The 20,599-nt window shown below is 43.6% G+C and overlaps 1 protein-coding gene across 8 annotated transcripts in view; it reads left to right on the forward strand.

Moving 5' to 3' along the window:
- Positions 1–8,068: 8,068 nt before the first annotated feature.
- Positions 8,069–20,599, forward strand: part of LDB2 (LIM domain binding 2) — a gene marked incomplete at its 3' end in the record, with an annotated part of 329,582 nt that continues 317,051 nt past the window's right edge. For 3 of the 8 annotated variants that reach the window (XM_080668254.1, XM_080668259.1, XM_080668260.1), the window contains exon 1: positions 8,141–8,412. In XM_080668254.1, the coding sequence (XP_080524380.1) occupies positions 8,281–8,412 (132 nt within the window). In that variant the 5' untranslated portion in view covers positions 8,141–8,280. Of the gene's footprint in view, positions 8,413–20,599 lie in introns of all 8 variants that reach the window. The other 5 variants (XM_080668255.1, XM_080668256.1, XM_080668257.1 and 2 more) reach the window with 4 other exon arrangements.

Below are 20,599 nucleotides of genomic sequence, written 5' to 3' on the forward strand. Positions count from 1 at the left end.
CCGTGCATGGAGTTTATTATTATTTTTTTTTACTTAAGTTCTTTATTGTTTAATGTATTACATATGTCTCCTTTTTCCCCCATTGACCACTTCCCGGCGTCCCCCAACCCCCAGTACATGCCCTCACCACCCCCCCCAATCTGTGTTCATTGGTTATGTTCATATGCATGCATACAAGTCCTTTGGTTGATCTCTTACTCCCTCACCCCCCACCTTCCTTCATAGGTTGGACAGTCTATTTGATACTTCTGTGACTCTGGTTCTATTTTTGTTCATCAGTTTATGTTGTTCATTATATTCCACAGATGAGTGAGATCATGTGATATTTATCTTTCTCTGACTGGCTTTTTTCGCTTAGCATAATGCTCTCCAGTTCCATCCATGCTATTGCAAATGGTAAGAATTCCTTCTTTTTTACAGCAGCCTAGTATTCCATTGTGTAGATGTACCACAGTTTTCTGATCCACTTTTCTGCTGATGGGCACTTAGGCTGTTTCCAAATCTTAGCTATGGTAAATTGTGCTGCTCTGAACATAGGGGTGCATATATCCTTTCTGACTGGTGTTTCTGTTTTCTTGGGACATATTCCTAGGAGTGGGATTACTGGGTCAAATGTAAGTTCCATTTTTAATTTTTTTGAGGAAACATCATACTGTTTTCCACAGTGGCTGCACCAGTCTGCACTCCCACCAGCAGTGCAAGAGGGTTCTTTTTTCTCTGTATCCTCTCCAGCACTTGTTCCATGCATGGAGTTTAAATGCCTGAACAAGGACAAGGGGTGCTGATGGGAAGATGGCCTTTCAGAATTCCATGAGGTCATCCGTCATTTTCATTCTAGGTGATGGCCAAGAGCAATGAGAGAACTTTTGGTCTCTTTTTCGGGTTTTCTGTTTCATATTTTCCAGAGAGAAGTCTCTAAGCAAATGCATGCTGGGATTGAATCCCTTTGTCTGAAATCTGCTTCCCAAAGCATAGTTAAGTTCTCAGGTCTGTGTGAATCCAATCCATCCTCCTCATAACTGCAAGTCACTTTATTTTGTCATTTTCTGACCCCCACCTAGTCCTTATGCAATAAACCACAAATTTCTCATTAATATTGTATTTAATATTGTATTGTCTCCAATGTTTACAGTCTCTCGACATCGATGTCAAACATGTTCATCTCTGTGTTGTCTGCTCTACTCGGCATGACCTTTCTCCCACTTTCATCTTTGTCTTTCTGACAGATGTTTGAAGATAAACACAAATGCCAACTCCTCTGTAAAGCCTTCCTTGATTTAACTGGTTTGAATAATTCCTTCATTCCTTGAAGGCTCTTTGTAAATTAGCATTGCATTTATAAGTTTGGAGATGCTTACCATATTATGCCTTAGAGTTGTTTCTGCTAATGCCTACTTTCTGTCTCAGCCTGTCCACCAAACTTTAGTCTCACTTCACATTTGTTTCTGAGATGGGCAATGCTTATCACTTCTCTGAATAATAACAATGACAATTACGAACACATACTAAATGTCTAGCATGGTTCTAGTCAATTTACATGTATTGATTTATTTAATCCTCATAAAAACTACAAGATTGTTATTAACACCACTTTACAGGTGAGAAAACTGAGGCACAGAGAGGGTAAGTGCCCAAGGACATATAGCTAAATTAGTGAGATTTCAAGGTTTGTCCTCTAGAAGGTTATTCTAGAACTGCCTTTCTACTATAAAGACCCAGGGTTGGAGATTAGTTCTGTGTCTACTTTAATTTCATTCCTGGGGCTATATTCCCAGCACCTGACACAGTGCTTAGGACAAAATAAGGGCTCCACATATACTTGTGAATGAAGGATGCATATTTTGCATATCTGTAAGTCACTTGGAAGCAGAGAAGTGCCTTAGATGTCTTTATCTTTATCCCCCTGCCACATCTCAGCTGTATCTTGCACATACCTGTTAGTTAAATGCTTATTGAATGAAGAGGCAGAAAGAAAAATAGAGGACACAGAAATAGGTAAGGAAGGGCAGAGAGGGGAATTGAGAGTGGAAAGAAAACTAGCTTTCTGAAGCAAATAGAGCTTGCTAGCAGGAATTGGAGAGGGTGCAATTGGACAGATTAAGGAAAGGGACAATGACTTAAACACCTAAAGGGACCAGGGAGGCAAATGAAAATTAGGGACATTGGCTGGTGAAGGCCACAGAGTGATGGAAATCATGGTGGAGTCACATCCCAGAGGTTATGATTTTTTAAGAGAAGATGAAAATCTGGATTTTTTTTTTTATTGTCTAAAGTTTTCCATATGTCTGCTTTTTCCCCAGTTGACCCCCCACCCAGCCATTCCCACCCCGGGCAAGCCCCCAACGCCCCATTGTCTGTGTCCATTGGTTATGCTAATATGCATGCATACAAGTCCTTTAGAAAATCTGGATTTTATGTGAAATTCTTGATTTTTGTAAACTGTTGGCAAACATTTCAAATTAAAGGTAAAATAAGCACTCACTGGGTTAAACCTGAGCTGAATATAGCAAGACACAGTCTTTTGGAGCTTATTCAATACTCAACATGCAAAATTATATGTAAACTAGTGGCCCGGTGCATGAAATTTGTGCACATTAAAAGGGGATTAATTAGAGGAAATAATTTAATATTGCTATTTGCCCTTTCTCTATAATAGAAGTGTCAGAGATGAAAGAAAATTAGTAAAATCTACATGAAAACCTTCCTCCTGCCAGAGTCTGGGGTGCACCACAGGACCCAGAGTCAAGTCCCTGCCCACCCACATGTGCCTCAAAATCGTGTGAGACCCAGACCTGGCTGGTCCCTGCCCTCATTGGCCTAGATCCAGACCTGGCCAGTCCCACCCTTGTCAAGCCCGGCCGGGCAGGGGACATAGCCTCAGGTCCCCTGGCCTGGCGCCAGGCCAGGGAGCGTGGCCTGAGGTCTCCCAGCCCAGACCAGGGCAGGGGGCATGCCTTGAGGTCCCCCGTCAAGCCCCGCCAGGTGAGGGACATGGTCTGAGGTCCCCTGTCAAGCCTCACCTGGCGGGGTTGGGGTGCAGCCTCAGGTCCCCCAGCCCAGCACCGGGAGGGGGGCACAGCCTCAGGTCCCCATCAAGCCCCACTGGCAGGGGGGTGCAGCCTCAGGTCCCCTGTCTAGCCCTGCTGGGCGGGGGTGAGGCCTGAGTTCCCCCAACCCAGCACTGGGGGTGCACCTTGAGGTCCCCTGTCAAGCCCTGCGGGGTGGGGAGCACGGCCTGCGGTCCCCTGTCAAGCCCCGCTAGGCAGGATGTGCAGCCTCAGGTCCCCTGGCCTGGTGCTGGGGTAGGGGGCGTGGCCTGAGGTCCCCCAGCCTGGTGCCCGGGGTGGGGGGCATGGCCTGAAGTCCCCGGTCAAGCCCCACCTGGTGGGGGGCACGGCCTGAGGTCCCCCAGCCTGGCTCTGGGGTGGGGGGAGCAGCCTGAGGTCCCCTAGCCCAGCACCAGGATGGGAAGCTCACCTTGAGGTCCCCCATCAAGCCCCGCCGGGCGGGCGGCATGGCCTCAGGTCCTCTGGCCTGGTGCCGGGGTGGGCGGTGTGGCCTGATGTCCCCCAGCCTGACGCCAGGGCGGGGGCCACAGCCTGAGGTCTCCTGTCAAGCCCTACGGGGGCGGGGGAGGGCATAGCCTCATGTCCCTGCTGATTGCTTGTTAAGGCTCCTTATGGGAACTTGGCTTCAGCTGTGGGTGCAGCCATCTTTGTGACAGAGTGATGGTCAATTAGCATATTCCCTCTTTATTAGATAGGACTAGTGTGGTCCAATCTTTGGGGTAAGAGAACTATCACACTGAGGTTAGGCTTGCTCATTTGTATTTAAAATTTTTATTTTGTATTTTTAAAAAATATGTTTTTATTGATTTCAGAGAGAGGAAGGAGGAAGGAGAGAGAGATAGAAACATCAGTAATGAGGCTTGCTCATTCTTTTATGGTATACAAATATTGATTATTGTATTTCCCTATGGTGTCCCAAAGGAGATGATTCGCAGGCTTATAATGAACACCTTATTTGTTTCTCTTCTCAGGCTCAGTCCTGGGCCATAAGAAGACCAATCCATCAAGCTGGTCCATCAAGAAGCAAGGAAGCAGGACAGACAGACAAGTGGCAAAACCAACCAGTTAACCTGATGGGGCCAAGGATTAAACACCTAACCGTGAAGCTTTAGGGATATCTGCCAGGAGCTTTGGAACAAATAAAAAAAATGGTGAGAGCAGTTGGACAAGGCTTCAAGGAGATTGGGTATAAGTGGGGGTGGGGGACAGCAGGTATCTGAAATTAAGCAGGAGAAAGAATGAAATCCCAGTGATAACAGCCACTTCATCCTCTTGGCTTTTCTTCCATTTAATTGGGGACATATGGCTTGAGCACCTACTGTGGCCTCAGTACCATGCTGGTCACTAGGGACAAAAAACAGATGCCTTAAAGATGAGAATGAACCTGAGCTTAAGACTTAGGCAGCTGGTGTGGATCTTGTCCCTATCACTTATTAATTGTGTGACTTTGAAGAATATTCTTAGCATCTCAAAGCCTCAGCATCCATATCTATAAAATGGGGAAAGTCATTGAATAAATCGTATTGGCTTATTGTGAGATTAATGAAGAATATTTGTGGAAACCACTCAGCACAGTGTCTACCACATAGTAAATACTCCACAAATGACAGCAATTACTATGTTTGCATGTAAATTCTCTAATAGAAGAATATAGAAGATACCCTGTTGACCCCAAGGAGTAAATTGTTCTCCATCTCTTCCTTTTATGTATTGGCTTCATAGCACACACTACAATTCAAAATTATGTTCCCAGAGACTTACTAGTTCTACACAGTCCCCTCACCCCGCATCTTGGTTGCAAGGGACAGGAAGGCAGAGAGTCTGTCTCCTGTGCCCACCTTGACATCCTGTTGTTCCTTAGCACTTAAGCATATACTCTTGACCCTTAAACAACATAGATATGAACTGCACGAGTGCATTTAAACATGGTTATTTTTTTCAATAAATAACCATCAGCCCTTCATATTCATGGGATTCCAATCTGCAGATTCCCAGACAGAATTTTCTACCCACTGTTGTGAATCTGCAGTTGGGAATGCAAAACTACTGTTTTCTATTTGTGGCTGGTTGGATTGGTGGGGGTGAAGGGCTGACTGTAGAGTCAAAAATTATACACAGGTTTTCAACTTCCTGGGGGCACCCCTAACACTGGAATTGTTCAAGGGTCAACTGTATTAGGTAAGTGAGAATAATAACATTTTTTTGAGCATTTATATGTGTGGGTTCTAATACACTCGAGAGTAGTGTTTCATCTAATTCTTTGCAACAGTCTGATGGGTTGTTACTATCATTGCCCTCAATTTAAAAAATGAGGTGACTGAGGTACAGAGAGGACCAGTGATTTGCTCAATTTCACAGGACAAGTAAGTGGTGGAACCAGGGTTGACATGTGCTCTGGGCTGGTGCTATGGCCTGTGCCTACATCCTTTGGGAAAGGAATATCTGTGGAACCAATGAATTCATGAATAAGAAGTGAAACAGGTTTGCAGGGGAGGAGACAATTTAATTGGGTACCAGGATCAGTAGGACTTTGCAGGTAAACAAGGGACAAAAGCACAAATATGTACATTCGTGGAATGAGATTCTAACTTCTGGAAGATCAAGTGTAGGTAATTAATTGTGTGTGTGGTGTGTGATGTGTCTGACAGACAGAATGAGACAGAGACATACAGAGAGAGAGGGGGGAGGGAGAGAGAGAGAGAGAGAGAGAGAGAGAGAGAGAGAGAGAGACACTCTTAACCAGCCTTGTGAACCATGCAGAGGAGTTGGGACATTTTCCTATGTACACCAGGAAAACACTGAAGGGGACACATGAGACATGATCAATATCCTTTTCTACAGTCAGCATTCTGAGTAGAATAAGGGCGAATCACCAGTTAGGAGCGACTTGTGAATCTGTGAGCAGGGACACCAGTTTGGAGACTCATGAAACGGGAGGGCTGAGAAACCACGTGGACCAAGCAAAATGAAGTTTCAGATGTTTCTGCATTTGGATTAGGCATGAACAGGAGCAATATTTACAGCGCTATAACTTGGAATGGTCCAAAAATTGAATGAAACACACACACACACACACACACACACACACACACCTGTACCTTTATTCAGGAAGGGGTTCCCTAAATGAATTTTTGAGCTTTTCCTTTTTGGCTCAATACTGGGCTTCACATACCTGCTAGGTGTTACTTTGATTCTTGCATTGAAACAGCCAGGTAAACGCAAACTCAGGCAGGCCCTCAACTCTTGGACTGTCTTTAGTTTGGGAATTTAAACACAAGGAACTGTTAGGTTTTGCTGTGGCCATCATTCCAAAACATAAATCACACCAAATTTGTTTGAAATACCGTCTTAGAAGGTTGTGTGTTTTGACAAACCTTGCAGCAAATTCGGTCCAGCTTTTGGATTTGTAATGAAACCTGACACCAAGCATGCTGGCCTGCCTTGGGGTCTCTGGAACAAGCTCCAAGCAGCCTTAGTGCAATGCCTCCCTAATCGCATCCTGGCAAGTCACAGGATTGTGTTGGGCTGCGCTGGACTTTTTGGGGTGGACTCTGCAACCATTTCATGCAATATGAAAAAGGACCAGGGAGGGACAGTGATTTGGGGGCATTTCTGTACCTAACTAGTCTTAAGAGTGTAAATTGCAGTATTAGCAGTACCTTATCCCCTGTTGGCTAGTGACTTGGAGATACCCCAAGCCATGAGTGGTGCAGGAAGTTAATTAATTTGCCTATTAAAAAGAAGAAAGGTCTCATTTGCATGCATTTACATTCAGGTCTTGCATGCATCTTGCTTTTGGTGGTCTTTGCTTGCTTTCTTTAATGTCACTGACCTAGCTAGGTATTCACTCCATACGTTTACATTTTCTGTGTCTGAGCTTTGTTTAAGGGTGTATATCTTCTTATCATTGGTTCCAGCAGAATTTGATGGCCATATAGATAATTTTATTCTCCATAGAGATTCTTTCCCCTCCCATGGCTGTTTTCTTCCAGTTATCATATAGCACAGTTGATAAAAGATTTATATACTTGACCAAAATAAAGACTCATCTCCATCAGAGTTGCTTGGGGATGAGCCATTCAATTATCTGCAATTTCCCACTCAACTGAATTTTCCATGGTCATTTTTTGGAAGTTTTCCCTTTCTTGCTTTTTCTATCTTTTTGGGAGGTCTGCTTCTGGAGTTTTGTTTTTGTTTTTTTTTTTTTTCCTTTTGGGGGAAAAAGTCCATTGCTTCATGGATGTATCTCTGGCATTCAACCTTCCCAGTCATTGTTTTTACCTGAAATGGCTGGGCAAGCTGAATCCCGGCCCCCTCAAACCAGCCTGGAAGGAAGCCTTGGAGGAGGAGCAGGAGGTGGAGGGGACAGGGAAGAAGAGATTGGGGAGGGATGGGCGTGAGGAAGGCTTGAAATGCAAAGACTATATGACCAGCTCTTGGAACAAGAACAGCAAGTAAAAACAAAACTATAGCGGGAGGTGGGTGCAGAGGGAAATCCTTGCATGGAGTGAATCACCAGCCCCCGTGTGGGGGACCAGGGTGCCCCGTTTCCATGTTTTGTAGTCATCACATTTCTGCTACATGACCACAGTGTGGCTGTCAGGGGTGAGTGGCTCAGGCAGCCTGTGCAACCACCTATATGCTAACAAGCTCAGCAATCAGGTGGGGCAGGGTCCTGGCTGGAGGGAAAAAATTAAAACCAAACCTTAGACCTCTGTCAGCCTGTGAGGAGAATTGTATTTTTGAACTACTCTACAGTGTGGACAGGAAATGACCTCTCCACAAACTGCTTCTTTAAAAACAAGCAGTGGTGCCTAAAGCTATCCAGCTCCTCTCTCTCTCTTTCTCTCTCTCCCTCCCCCCTCTCCCTCCCTCCCTCCCTCCTTCCCTCTCCCTCTTTCCTTCCTTCCCTCCCTCCCTTCCTCCCTCCCACCCTCCCTCCTCTCCAGAGCTCCTGCTCTCTCCCTCTGCCTGCTCTCCCTCCCTCCCTCCTCCCTCCCACCCTCCCTCCTCCTCGCTCCCGCTCCTCTCGCTGTAGAGGGCTCCGAGAGCAGCTCCCAGCCAGTGTGTGCTGCCTGCCTGCCTGCCTGCCGCTGTGTGTGTGTGAGCGCGTGTGCGTGCGTCTACTTTGTACTGCGAGGAACACAGCCCATGTGCTCTGCATGGACGTTACTGATACTCTGTGCAGCTTGATTTTCCACAAGCAGGCAAGATGTCCAGCACGCCACATGACCCCTTCTATTCTTCTCCTTTCGGCCCATTTTATAGGAGACACACACCCTACATGGTACAGCCAGAGTACCGAATCTACGAGATGAACAAGAGACTGCAGTCTCGCACAGAGGTAAGTACTTCACCCCCCCGCCCCGGGCGTGTGTTTGTGTATATTTTCTGAAAACTGTGCATGGGCTTTTCCCGGGGATGCCGGCTGAATTCCGTGGGAAGTGTCCCGCTAGATACTACCACCTACGGGGAAACAAGCGCCAGGATGGAGCCACTAGTTTGAACGCTGGGTTTCCAGGCACAGCAACTCTTGGAGCTGGGGACAGTTTCTGCTGGAATCTTCAAACAGACAGCCCAGCACTTGCCCGGCTTGTGGGGTCTCCAGACAGGCTGCTGTCCCAGAACTCCCGGGTTTGCAGGCTCCGAGTTGGTCAGTGAACAAGCAGTTGGTCAGTGTCTTGAGATGGAATTCTCAAGGATTTTGTGATCATTTGTATCCCGCAAAATAATTTTTTAACACATCCCAGGGGGAGTCTGTTTTGACTTGCATTGGCTTTTTCAAGTCATCAAAATCGAGATGAAGGGGGCAGAAGAGTAACCCCCGAGTACTTTTCCGAACTGGCCCTGGTTGGGGACACGGCTGTAGATTTCCGTGTGAAATTCGAAAGCAGTTGCTTGGGGCAAGGGGGTTCTTGACGTTCTCCTATGGGGATGGGAGTGTCTCCTAAGGGCTCTACCTTCCTCAGGAGCTGGCGCAGCAGTCAAGCCAGCTGGAGTTTCTGCATGTTTGGGATTTTGTGCCTGAGAGAGGGAGTCTCAGCCTAGGGGCCAGCAGCTCTGGGAGCAGAGAGAACAGGACTTTGAGAACTTTGTAAACGCAAAACTCCAGGCTGCCTCCTGCAATTTAAATATTTAATGCCAGCCGACTTTCTCTCTGTGCTGGCTCTGCGGGCAGGTCCCGCTCCTGGGCGGTCCCTGCGCCTGGAAGTTGGGGCTTTGTGTTGAAGCGTTGTAAGGAGGGGTTCTTGGTAGGTGCACCAAAGTCACTTTAGGAAGTGGAAATCGCTGGGAAGTCAGTCTTGTCTGTAGAGAGCAAATGCCCAGAGGGTGCATGGCAAAGAGCTTTTAGGGAAGAGCTGTGGTGGAATTTTAGATTGAAGAGCGACTCTCAACTCTGGAAAGGAACTCAGCTGGGGCTGCAGGATAAAATAAAACACACTTGCTTGAATTGTCAACGGAGCCATGGAGCATTCATGACGTTTACCGTATTTAATACAGCTAACAAGATGTGACCTGCTTTCTGATTGGCTACCTGCTGGACAAGGACTGATTGCTTTTTTTTGAACTGGGCTGTCTTGATCACTGCTATTTTCTTTATGTGTTAATAACTCCACTGGTGTTAAATATGATGAGGACACTGTTGCTCTCCCTGGAAGTCAGTCGCTTTCCAGAAGTAGAAACTGTTTTTGCTTAGTGTGGTGAGCTGCTGGCCACCAGTGACATTTGTGTGTGTTGCTGTGTGTGTACTTGTGTGTTACAGTTGTTATATCTCTCAGACCTTTGCCCCTGGGTGCTGCACTCTTGAGTGCTTGCCTAAACTATTGGTTGCTGTAGCTTGCTTTCAGAATTAGGAGAATGTAAACTGTCCTATAGTTCACGCACACATACATTCATTGCAATATACATTTCAGGTAAAAAATGTCTTAGAAATAGGATTAGTTTAAAAAAAGAGACCAAGGGCCATGACGGCTCAATTCTTGAAGAGCAACAGGATTGAAAAATAACCTGTGTCCACTTCACATTTGGAAAGTTTTGGAGGAGTTGTGGACAGAGGTTTATCTCCCGTCCTCCTTGGCTCGGGGAGCAGGCAGGTTTCTCCGATACCTGGGCTCGCCTGTGCCTTTAATTTTCCCTTGGCCAGGGCTCAGCTAGGAGGCTCATGGGCAGACCTCTCCATCCTGGCCTCAGGGTGCAACCAGGTCCCCACTTTATTTCACATTTGAGAGAAAACCTTTGAAAAGCCTCCCATTCATGATGTGTTTCTTAAAAATGGCACATTATTACCTTTTTTTTTTTTTTTTTTTGAGAGCTCACCTCAGGTATTCCTAACTTTTGGATTAGGGGGTATCACTTTTAAAGATTTCTTCTTAGTAGAAAAACTGCCTCATAACTCAAGAACCTGGAGAGAAAAGCTTGCTATGACAAATCTTAAAAATGTGTGTAAACCTCCCTGGCTGTGACAGAAAAACAGTTTAACTTTTTCCTGGTGTGTCCGAGGGCCAACCCAAACATGCCTCTCCCCCTTCCCTTAGTAGATCTTTTCTTTAATTAACCAAAGAATTGCCCTGACACTTCTTTTTTTCCTTTGCCAATGTCATGAACCTAGAGCCATACACTTTTCCTTTTCATTTCATATGAAAAAAAGAATCCTATAATTGCTCCTAAGATATTTATTACTTTTAAAATATATTTCATGCCGAAACCGGTTTGGCTCAGTGGATAGAGCGTCGGCCTGCGGACTGAAGGGTCCCGGGTTCGATTCCGGTCAAGGGCATGTACATTGGTTGCGGGCACATCCCCGGTGGGGGGTGTGCAGGAGGCAGCTGATCGATGTTTCTCTCTCATCGACGTTTCTAGCTCTCTATCCCTCTCCCTTCCTCTCTGTAAAATATCAATAAAATATATTTAAAAAAATATATATTTCAATTGATTTTTTTAGAGAGAGAGAGAGGAAGGGAGAAGGACACAGAGAGAGAGAAACAGCCATTAGCTGCCTCCTGCATGCCCCTACCAGGAATCCAGCCCGAAACCTAGACTCGTGCCCTGACCAGGAATCGAACCTGCACCCCTTCCATGCAGGGGATGACACCCAACCAACTGAACCACACCAGCCAGGGTGCTCCTATGATATTTAAATATGCACATTAAATATTAACTTTTGATCATGGTTTGGAATTGGAAAAGAAAATATTTAGGAAAAAAGTTATATTGTACCATTACCCACGATGGTTATTTATGATAAAGTTGTTCTGAGCCAGAGATGGCTTGGTTGGGATAAAATACCATACTACCCAGCAAGAATTACCAGTTTATTCACACACAAAATCAAATAGATTGTTGAGCAATTGCTTTCAGAATTTTTTTAAAAATACATTTTTATTAATTTTTTACAGAGAGGAAGGGAAAGGAATAGAGAGTTAGAAACATCGATGAGAGAGAAACATTGATCAGCTGCCTCCTGCACACCCCCCAGTGGGGATGTGCCCGCAACCAAGGTACATGCCCTTGACCGGAATCGAACCTGGGACCCTTCAGTCCGCAGGTGGACGCTCTATCCACTGAGCCAAACCGGTCAGGGCTACTTTCAGAATTTAACCAATGCATCCAACCATTGGGCAAGAGAGACGCAGCCTTTCTTCTCTCTCTCCGGGTTCGGGGCCCTATGTTACGTGGTGTTATTTTATTGATTCCTAACACCACCCACACAGGCACACCTAGGTAAAACTGTCAACTCCCCATTCCTTTTTCACTGTTGACTTGGCTAGGAAGGAATTGCAGCCAGTCATTCTGTGAGGAATAAATTGTAGATCAAGTTCTTAGAAGTTTCCTGGAACCTTCCTTCTTCATGGACAGGAAGGAGAGTAGTGAAGAACCGGGTGTTTACCGGGTCCCCTCCCATTGCTGACTGTCAGGACATCCTCTGACGGGGGTTTGTGCATTTCTTCTAAGTAAGTCAATTCCACCCCCTTTGGAAGCTGAGTAGTTTTTAGTTTAAAGAGGGTTAAATTGGGCGTTAAACCTGTTTGTTTCTGTAATTTACTAACCGGTTGGTTTGGACCTTGGGTCCTCATTGGCAAATTCCTTGCAAAGCCCTTGAATTAAAAAATTCAGACACTACGAATAAGTCCCAAGTTTGGTTTGCTTTGCCATGAGAAAGTACGTGAACTAGAATAGGGTATAATTATTATTTATTTTGTTCCTGGTATTTAGTTCAAAATCACAAATGGTATTGAAATAATAGGCTAATCGTGGAGGAAGTGTTGAAGACAGTGACTCTGACAGTCTTGGAGCAAGAATTCCTGGGACAAAGTAGGTACTCAATAAACATTTGTTAACTAGCAGAAGGCCAATGAATCAATAGATGAAAGAGGAGAGTTTGAGAATGATATCATTGAAATTAGCACCTTTCCTGAGAAACACAATTTTGAATGCCTCTGGGGGCCTGGTACCCCTGAAGCTGCTCTGGCATCCGCTTCCTCCACTCACCCCCATATTATCCACATTTATTTCATCATTTAGATCTCTAATCTTCGTGGCAAAAGAGAGGCAGTGTCAAAGAGATTTTAGAACCTCATCTCTTTTTAACAGAATGTGATGCAGGGCAAAGCAAACCAAAGCAAACAAACAAAAAGTTTAAATAGTTTAAATGCTGTTGGCTGTTCTGGCAAATAAAATTTCTTTACAACATCAGAATCTCAGTGAAAATTTTATAAAGAAATGTGTGGGTGTTTTTCTCCTGTTTTAAATGAAATTAAGAAAAACTCTGAGATCTGTGTCACTGTTGATCAGTGCAATTCCCAGGCAATGGAAGGGAGTTTCATTTTCCCTTGTGTTAGCCACCAGGAGTTGAGCTGGTGTCTCCCCAAATTCAAGCATTTCATGGTCTTGCTGTCCCAGATGTACAGGACTGCACCATGATATAATTTAGTATTGCACATCAAGTATAGTCAGATAGGATATGAAAATGTGTTCTAAAGACTTCAGAATTTGTTCTGTGTAAGCTTCCAGAATAACAAAAACTACCTTTTTTTTTTTTAATTTCTTGAGGTCTGTGCTATGGGATAAAAATATAGGGAAAATATTAGGCCCATCATAAGGACCTTCAATTTTAGCAAAGGGATTTCACTAATGTTGGATTGTTACAGAATTTAAGAAACTTTATCAGTGAAATGGTAAAAATCCTTGTTTTGGATAACTTTGCGATACCTTGTTTCCTCATACAAATTGACAAAAATATGTCTCCGCTTTAATGAAGATGTTTGTAAGTATATATTTTTCACGTTGTTAGGGTACTCATTTTAATAAAATACCACAAACATCAGGGAAGGGTGTGGGTTCCCTTCTGTGTTTCTGCTGTTTTGAGGTTTATTTTTTCTTTTGTCACTATTACACACCCCACTCCAAAAGAGAAACGTGATTACAATTGGAAGCTGCACACACAAGGATTTTATTAGAATTACAGTGTTTAGTTTTATAGGGTTTAATAGGAATGGTAAAAATGTTTGAAGACCTTGAAATTTAAATCTTCTGCTTTTCACCCCTTCTCAGTTCAACTCTCCAACTCTCTGGGGAGGGGGTGGGAGGGGGTGGGGGCTCCCAGCCTATTCTTTCAGCTACATTTTTATATACTTCAGTCACAGGGTTTCACGTTGTAACATCATGTTTATTCATGGAGAGCTCAGTATCATTGATGCTCAGATGGAGCCTAGTTAAAATGAGATTAGGTATTTTGGCTAGGTGGGGTGGGGGCGGGGAGGGATGAAAAATGCTTTGTGATAACTTGGAAATTATTCTCCCCCAAGAAATTTAGAAAGAAAAAATGTTGCTGGTACTCTGAAGCATATGAATGATTTTCAGTGTTAAACACAGAACTTTCCAAGTTTTGTGAAGGGGGTTGGTGAGGGGTGGGGGAGGGGGGATTGGTAGTAGTCAGGAAAGCTATTTTGAAAATGTTAAATGAAACCAAAAGTGCAGTTTTAAAAAGGAGAACTTGCAAACTCTTATTTTTCTGGCTCTCTGCATGGCCTCAGAAAACACACTGCAGGACTCTTGTACGGATTTTATTTTCCTGAGGTCTTCCCCCGACCCCTTTCTTTCCATATTCTTACTATGGGAACTGTTTTTAATTAAAAAATGCTGCAAACTATGCTGCAAACTAACTATTTGGAGGAGGCCACGGAGGGGAAAAAAACCCTCTCAACTCACATTCAACACTGATTCTTATCTGCCTAGAATCAATGCACATTTCTATTTCTCCCTTTTTGGTGCGTAAATTATGATATAGGATAAAAACAGTATGCATTTTTTATGCGTTTAGCTTGCTGTTTGGGTTTCAGAAAGAAATTAATTTAAATTGTATGGAGAGCAGGGCTATAAATCTCATTTTATTGCATTTGTCCACGTAAACTCATTTTTCACAGGGAACACGGAACACCCCCTTTCCGAACGAGCTAACAAAACATAACGCAAGCAACCTCAAACATTCAACTTTATACATCGTCAAGAACAAGATCCTTAAACATGCTTATTTGGATTTGGTTGGTGGGTCTCAAAACATAATCGATCCTGAAAAACAATGTCTTTCAGGAAGTGTTAGTCAACAGAGCTTTAAAAATATTCCACTGATGTAGAAATGACATGTACCTTTTTGTTGTTATTCCCTCCCTCCCTCCCTCCCTCCCTCCCTCCCTCCCTCCCTCCCTCCCTCCCTCCTTCCTTCCTTCCTTCCATCCTTCCTTCCTTCCTTCCTTCCGTCCTTCCCCTTCATTCCTTTCTCCCTCCCCCTCTCTTTTTTTTCTCTCTCCTTTTTTTATTAGTTTGATCCTAGGTATTATGTGGGGTGTGTGTGTTATTTAAATTCTAGCACCATAGGCACCTATTAACATTTAAAACAAAATCCCATCATTCTTCAATAATCCCCATACTTTTGGCGATGACAATACCAGAGTCGGAAAATAGATGACGAAGACATTTTCTGTCATCCAGAAGCTTACAATTGGTCACAAAGGGAGATCGACAGACCACTTTTTACAGCGAGGTGCTATGATAGAGTAATCCACAGTGTAGTATGGGTGTGCGAATGTATTGAAAGGCATATACACTTCTGAAAGGTAGGCCTGGTGATCATAACTAGCTTCTATGGAGTGTTTAGAATCTGTTGAGTCATGGTGCTAAGTGCCTTTAGGTCAGCTCATGTGACCCTCGTAATCACCTCTGAGATAGGTACTGTTAACATCCCCAGTTTCACTGATGAGGAAACAGGGATTAAGTAAGTTGTCCAAAGCCATGCAGATGGTAGTTTAGTTTTATGGGTTATGCTGTTAACCACTCTTCTATAGCAACTCTCTTGAGATAAGCAATAATAGCTAGAATCCTAGTTTCACGTTTATTAGGTAAATATTTATGGTTTTTTCCTAGGACAGGTTGACTTTGGTAGTGGCTGGAAAGTTGACCCCATCCACCTAACTCGGTTAAACTGTTTGTCTCTCAAATGCTCGATTTCAAAAAGAACCATGTGAAATTCCAAAGGAGGGAGTCAGAAATGGAACGTATTAAAAAAAAAAAAAAGAACCAAAATCACATTCCCTATTGAAGAACAAATATCTTCACTATTCCTTGAAGGGGCATTATCTGAAGAATCACTGGAATTTCTACGAAGTATTATGCATAGTCTTCTAAAAGTTTAATTATTTTACTTGAAAAATACTTAGATTTTCATGCAGTGCTTGACTCTTCTCAGACAAGCTCTGTGGAAGATGGTCTTTTAATCATTTTAAAGAGTAGTAGGATGACTATAAAAACTATTTCATTTTTGGTGGTACCACTCCCTTCCACATGTAAGGGTGAGGAGATTAAACTATAATTAGAATTTGATTCGGTGCTGGCTTCCTTTTCGGGTAATCAACTTGGAATCTTAGGGAACATGAAGGCACAGAGGGGAACCTCCCCCCCCCCCAGCATATCTTGGCTCCCACTCTCCTGGTTTGGTTCTCTCCTGAGAGGCAGTCCCTCCACATCATGTGTCTCTGCATTTCTGTGCGGAGGCGTGATGCTTCCTTTCTGCCCTGCTGTAGCCACCTTGGCCACTGTCTGTAAATACTGCAAATTATTGGAGATTAGATGGGCCTCCTCACTTGACTTACGCCCAAGCCCAAGATGCGTGCATTCTGGTTCTCCTTTAAAGAGAAGGAAACTGAGGCTCAGGGAGGGGAACTGAGTCCATGTGTGGACGTCCCCAGAGGCTGGATCTTCTCACTCCCCCACTCAATGTTCTCTTCCAAAGCGAGCTGAAGGCTACCTACGCCATGTTGGAGGCCCTGATAGCCACCCTCTCTTTACCTCTACTTTGACCAGCCTAGTTGAAAGTTGTAGTCTTCCAGTTAAACACAGAAGACTTAGAATTAAAAACCTGGCAGACCCATCTGAAGAAGAGGGACTTGCCCTGTTGTGGTGACGTCACAAGCCCTATCCGGTCTTCAGGTTTAGGATGGTTTCCTAATTGCCCTCCCTCTTCCTACCCTCTGTTCCCCACAAGCAGCCAAGGAGGTATTTTTGAAGCACAAATCAGATCATGCCACTCTCCAACTTCCCCTCATTCCTAGAATAAGCTCTACACCCTTTGCTCTAGCTTTAAGGTTCTATTTATCTGTTTCTTCCTGATAGCCTAGTCTTTACTCCTGCCACTTTTTCCCCAGACTCCAGCCACAAGGGGCTTGCTTTGGATACATTATTTGCCAAGCTCTTTCATATCTCAGCACCTTTGCCCTCAGTGGTAGAAGGGATACCTGGATTCCTCCATCATAACCCGTATCAGTACGAGGAGCTCTAATTTGCATTAGAATTTGGCATGGTGTTGGCTTTATTTGCAGGTAATAAAATATCTCACAGAAAATAATGGCAATGAGGCTGAGACCCAGCACTCAGTCGTTCCTCTAGGGATCAAGTTACATGTCCCAGAGAGCCCTTCTTCTTTGATCACCTCAATTCCAGTTAGCCCCCTGCCCACTCACTTTCTATCACATGCCCTGATTATTTCCTTCATAGGTGATATTTTCTTGCTTGCTTATTTCTTAAGTGTCTTCTGGGAATCTCTGAGTTCTGATTAAAAATTGTGTACTTATTCTAGTGTTGTTTTTTTTTCTCATTTGATATTTCCACCACTCCTTTCTCGTTGGGTCTATCTACCTTGGGGCCCATAGCCATGAATTATGATAAGAATCATGATAATACCTTACATTTCCTGGAGCACTTTGCATTTTAGGAAAGTGCTTTCAGGGCCATTAATTAGCTTATTTGAAGTGATTTGCACAACAAAATATGGGAAGTTATGTTAGTATATTACGTTGTGGTCTATAATAACTTTGTGTTAGCTGTATGGTGGTAGTGGTGGTGGCCTGTGTGTGTGTGTGTGTGTGTGTGTGTATGTGTATGTTTGAGAGAGAGATATATGCTCGCTCCAATCAGATTGTATTTGTGCACAATTTTTTCCACCAGTGTTTTTCTTTTTCTTTGGAGTGAAAAGAGGGACATGCCTAGAATATAAAGATCTGAACTGAAGTATGACTTATAATAAGTCAAAATTCGGATCCAAGTCCTGGCTTTGCCTCCTGGTTGCTATAGTATCTTAGGGAAGCTCCTTAACCTTTCTGTGCCTTTGTTTCCTTAGCCCAAGTTTTAGGGTGGGAGTGAATGGCTAATGCCTGTAAAATGCCTGGTCTATATAGCAAGTGCTCAGTAAATGAGGCTGCTATGATGATAGGCTGTCCTTATTCTCCACCGCATCGGCAAATTAAGTAGTCTAAGTAAAGCAAAACTTTGCTTGATTTCTTAAAAATGTCTTTAAAAATATTGTTACATGGCCTGCAGTAGCATATTCAATTTAATAAACAAAACTTGCAGTGATATGTTGCGGGATTTGTGGGTTTGGTGTTCTCATGATATGTGGTAATGCCATAGGGATTCCCACCTTCATATAGTCAGGATGAGACGATGATCATGTACCTTCTTTTGTCCATGCTCTCCCCAAAGTCCAGGTTATCATCCTCTCTCAGACATACCTGTGGTTAATAAGAATTGACCAATATGTGGGACATGGGCACTCCATTCTTTTGGGAAAAAGCTGTGTTCGCGATTGCCCCATGTATGAACTCAGTGGAGACAACAGAAGGTTGAAATGTTCCCCTTCCCCAGTGCTTTGCAGGGGCATCTGAACAGGGCCCCAGGGGAGGCCTTGGGAGCACACACCTGCTGCCTTGACTGGCCATTTTGTCTAACAAGGGACCCTTCTCAATAGGCAGCTGGCACGGATTTCTCCCAGAAAGCTGTGTCAGCACTGGTCGGAGCCTAAAGTGCCCCCTGCGTGTCTGGACTGATAATGGCCCTGCCAATGGATCCGCTGTGACACCTTGTGGCTTACTCTTTAAGGCACTGAAAAAGCGCATGGGTGGAGCAGGTGAGGTGCTGAGTGGCACCATGGGGCATCTTTCCCGCCAGAGGGATCAGGTTGATGGGTAGGAAAGCTACCTGCCTCTAATGTGCTGGTTTGTCCCATTAATTTCAGTGTAGAGCCTCCTTGGTTTTTTAAATTGAATTCTTTAAATTACACATATCTTCTTGTACTTCATTTCATTGGCCAGGTCACCTGAGATTTGTATATAGAATTCCACGTTAATAATTTTTAATTAACCTTTTTAGAAAACGATCTTACATAGCTCAAACATTAAATTGTTTGCACACACAAACACACTGGTTTTTTGGGAGAAGATAGTCTTTGCTACATTTTGCTTCCTGACATAGGTCTTAGGACTCATGAGGATTTCATCTTGAGACTGAAAATTGGTGTCGGCGAAAGCTAAAATAAAGCTGAACTAATCTGACCATTTGGCAGTGCACACACACACACACACACACACACACACACACACAACTCTTCTTATGCCTTATAATTTTAGCCATGATGACCCTGCAGTTGGAAATTTCTTGCTTGACGTTGAAATTAAGCAGTTGGTACATATCACCTGCTTTTGAGAGGTTCTGATGGAGGATATTTGGTGGAGTTACTCCTAGCATTTTGGGGCTGGAATAGACACGAGAGATTCTCTAGACCAAGCCCCTGAATGAGGAAGTCCAGAACTCAGGGGCTCACCTGGACTACACAGTGCTGCTGATCCAGACGTGGTCTCAGGTTCTCTAAACCCATGGTCGGCAAACTGTGGCTTGCGAGCCACATGCGGCTCTTTGGTCCCTTGAGTGTGGCTCTTCCACAAAATACCATGGCCTGGGCAAGTCTATTTTGAAGAAGTGGCGTTAGAAGAAGTTTAAGTTTAAAAAATTTGGCTCTCAAAAGAAATTTCAGTCGTTGTACTGTTGATATTTGGCTCTGTTGACTAATGAGTTTGCCGACCACTGCTCTAAACCATAGTGCTGGTTGCTAAGGGAATGACCAGGAACTGGCCAAATTAAACACTCTTACCAACCACCAATTTGTACTTCAACCCTACAAAAACTTTCATGTTTCAAACCACTTCTCCGTTTTCAGTTTTCCAATTAGTATCATGCTATTGATGTTGAAAAACTTATCACTGAATTTCATTGTTTTTGAATTTATGATTGCTTTCCTTGCCAATTTAGTTAACATAAAGTTGCATATGCTTTAAGTATACTTCTGACTTTAAAAAACATGGTACAATTTCAGCATAGAGTATTTGTAAAATATAACACTGTACAAAGAGGTATATATAAATTGTCTTTAATTCTATGCAAAAAATAGCTATTAGCATTTTAGTTTATAAACCTAAGCACACAAAGATATACATTAACGCTTACATGCTTAGGAACTTATTGAACATCCTTTTGACCAGCTCTTTTCACTAAAATTTTGAGTATTTCACCGTGTTCTCAAAATATAATTTTGAGTTGCCTGAATTATTCACACATATGTTTGTATTTTAAAAATTAACAGCCTATACTAGTAGAACCAGGAGGTCAGGGTACAGCAAGTTAATTTATGACACCATTGAAGGGCATATGTTCAATTCAAGGAGAAAAAGAATGTCTCACAAAGTGGGCTATGTCATGAGCTGTATGCAATGTTATCTTATTTTTCTCACTGATCGAAGAGCTCCTTGGGGTCAGGTACCATCTTATCCATGTTCGTATCCTTCATGACAGTTGACATTCTCTGTGGCACATAGCAGTCTTTTTATAAAAGGCATATTTTACAGAGGTAGCCATATTGTCACTAGATTCTGAGTTTTCACAGTGTTGCTACGGGTAGAGTGCACTTTATAAATAAGCCTCATACACAGGCGATTCTATGGCAGTGCCATCATGGTGTGATATAGGACCACAGCATTAGCTATAAGTGGTTACCTTCTGGAGTCAGGCAGACTTATTTCTCTACTTGCTATTTGCATGAGCTTGGGTAAGTTAACTTACCCTTCTGTGCCCAGGTAGCCCTCGTGAATAATGGGTGGATGATGATAGAATCTATGTCTTTGGGTTTTTATGAAGATCGAGTGAGATAACTC

Source organism: Plecotus auritus, assembly GCF_963455305.1.
Source record: "Plecotus auritus genome assembly, chromosome: 1".
In the NCBI taxonomy this organism is placed as follows: domain Eukaryota; kingdom Metazoa; phylum Chordata; class Mammalia; order Chiroptera; family Vespertilionidae; genus Plecotus; species Plecotus auritus.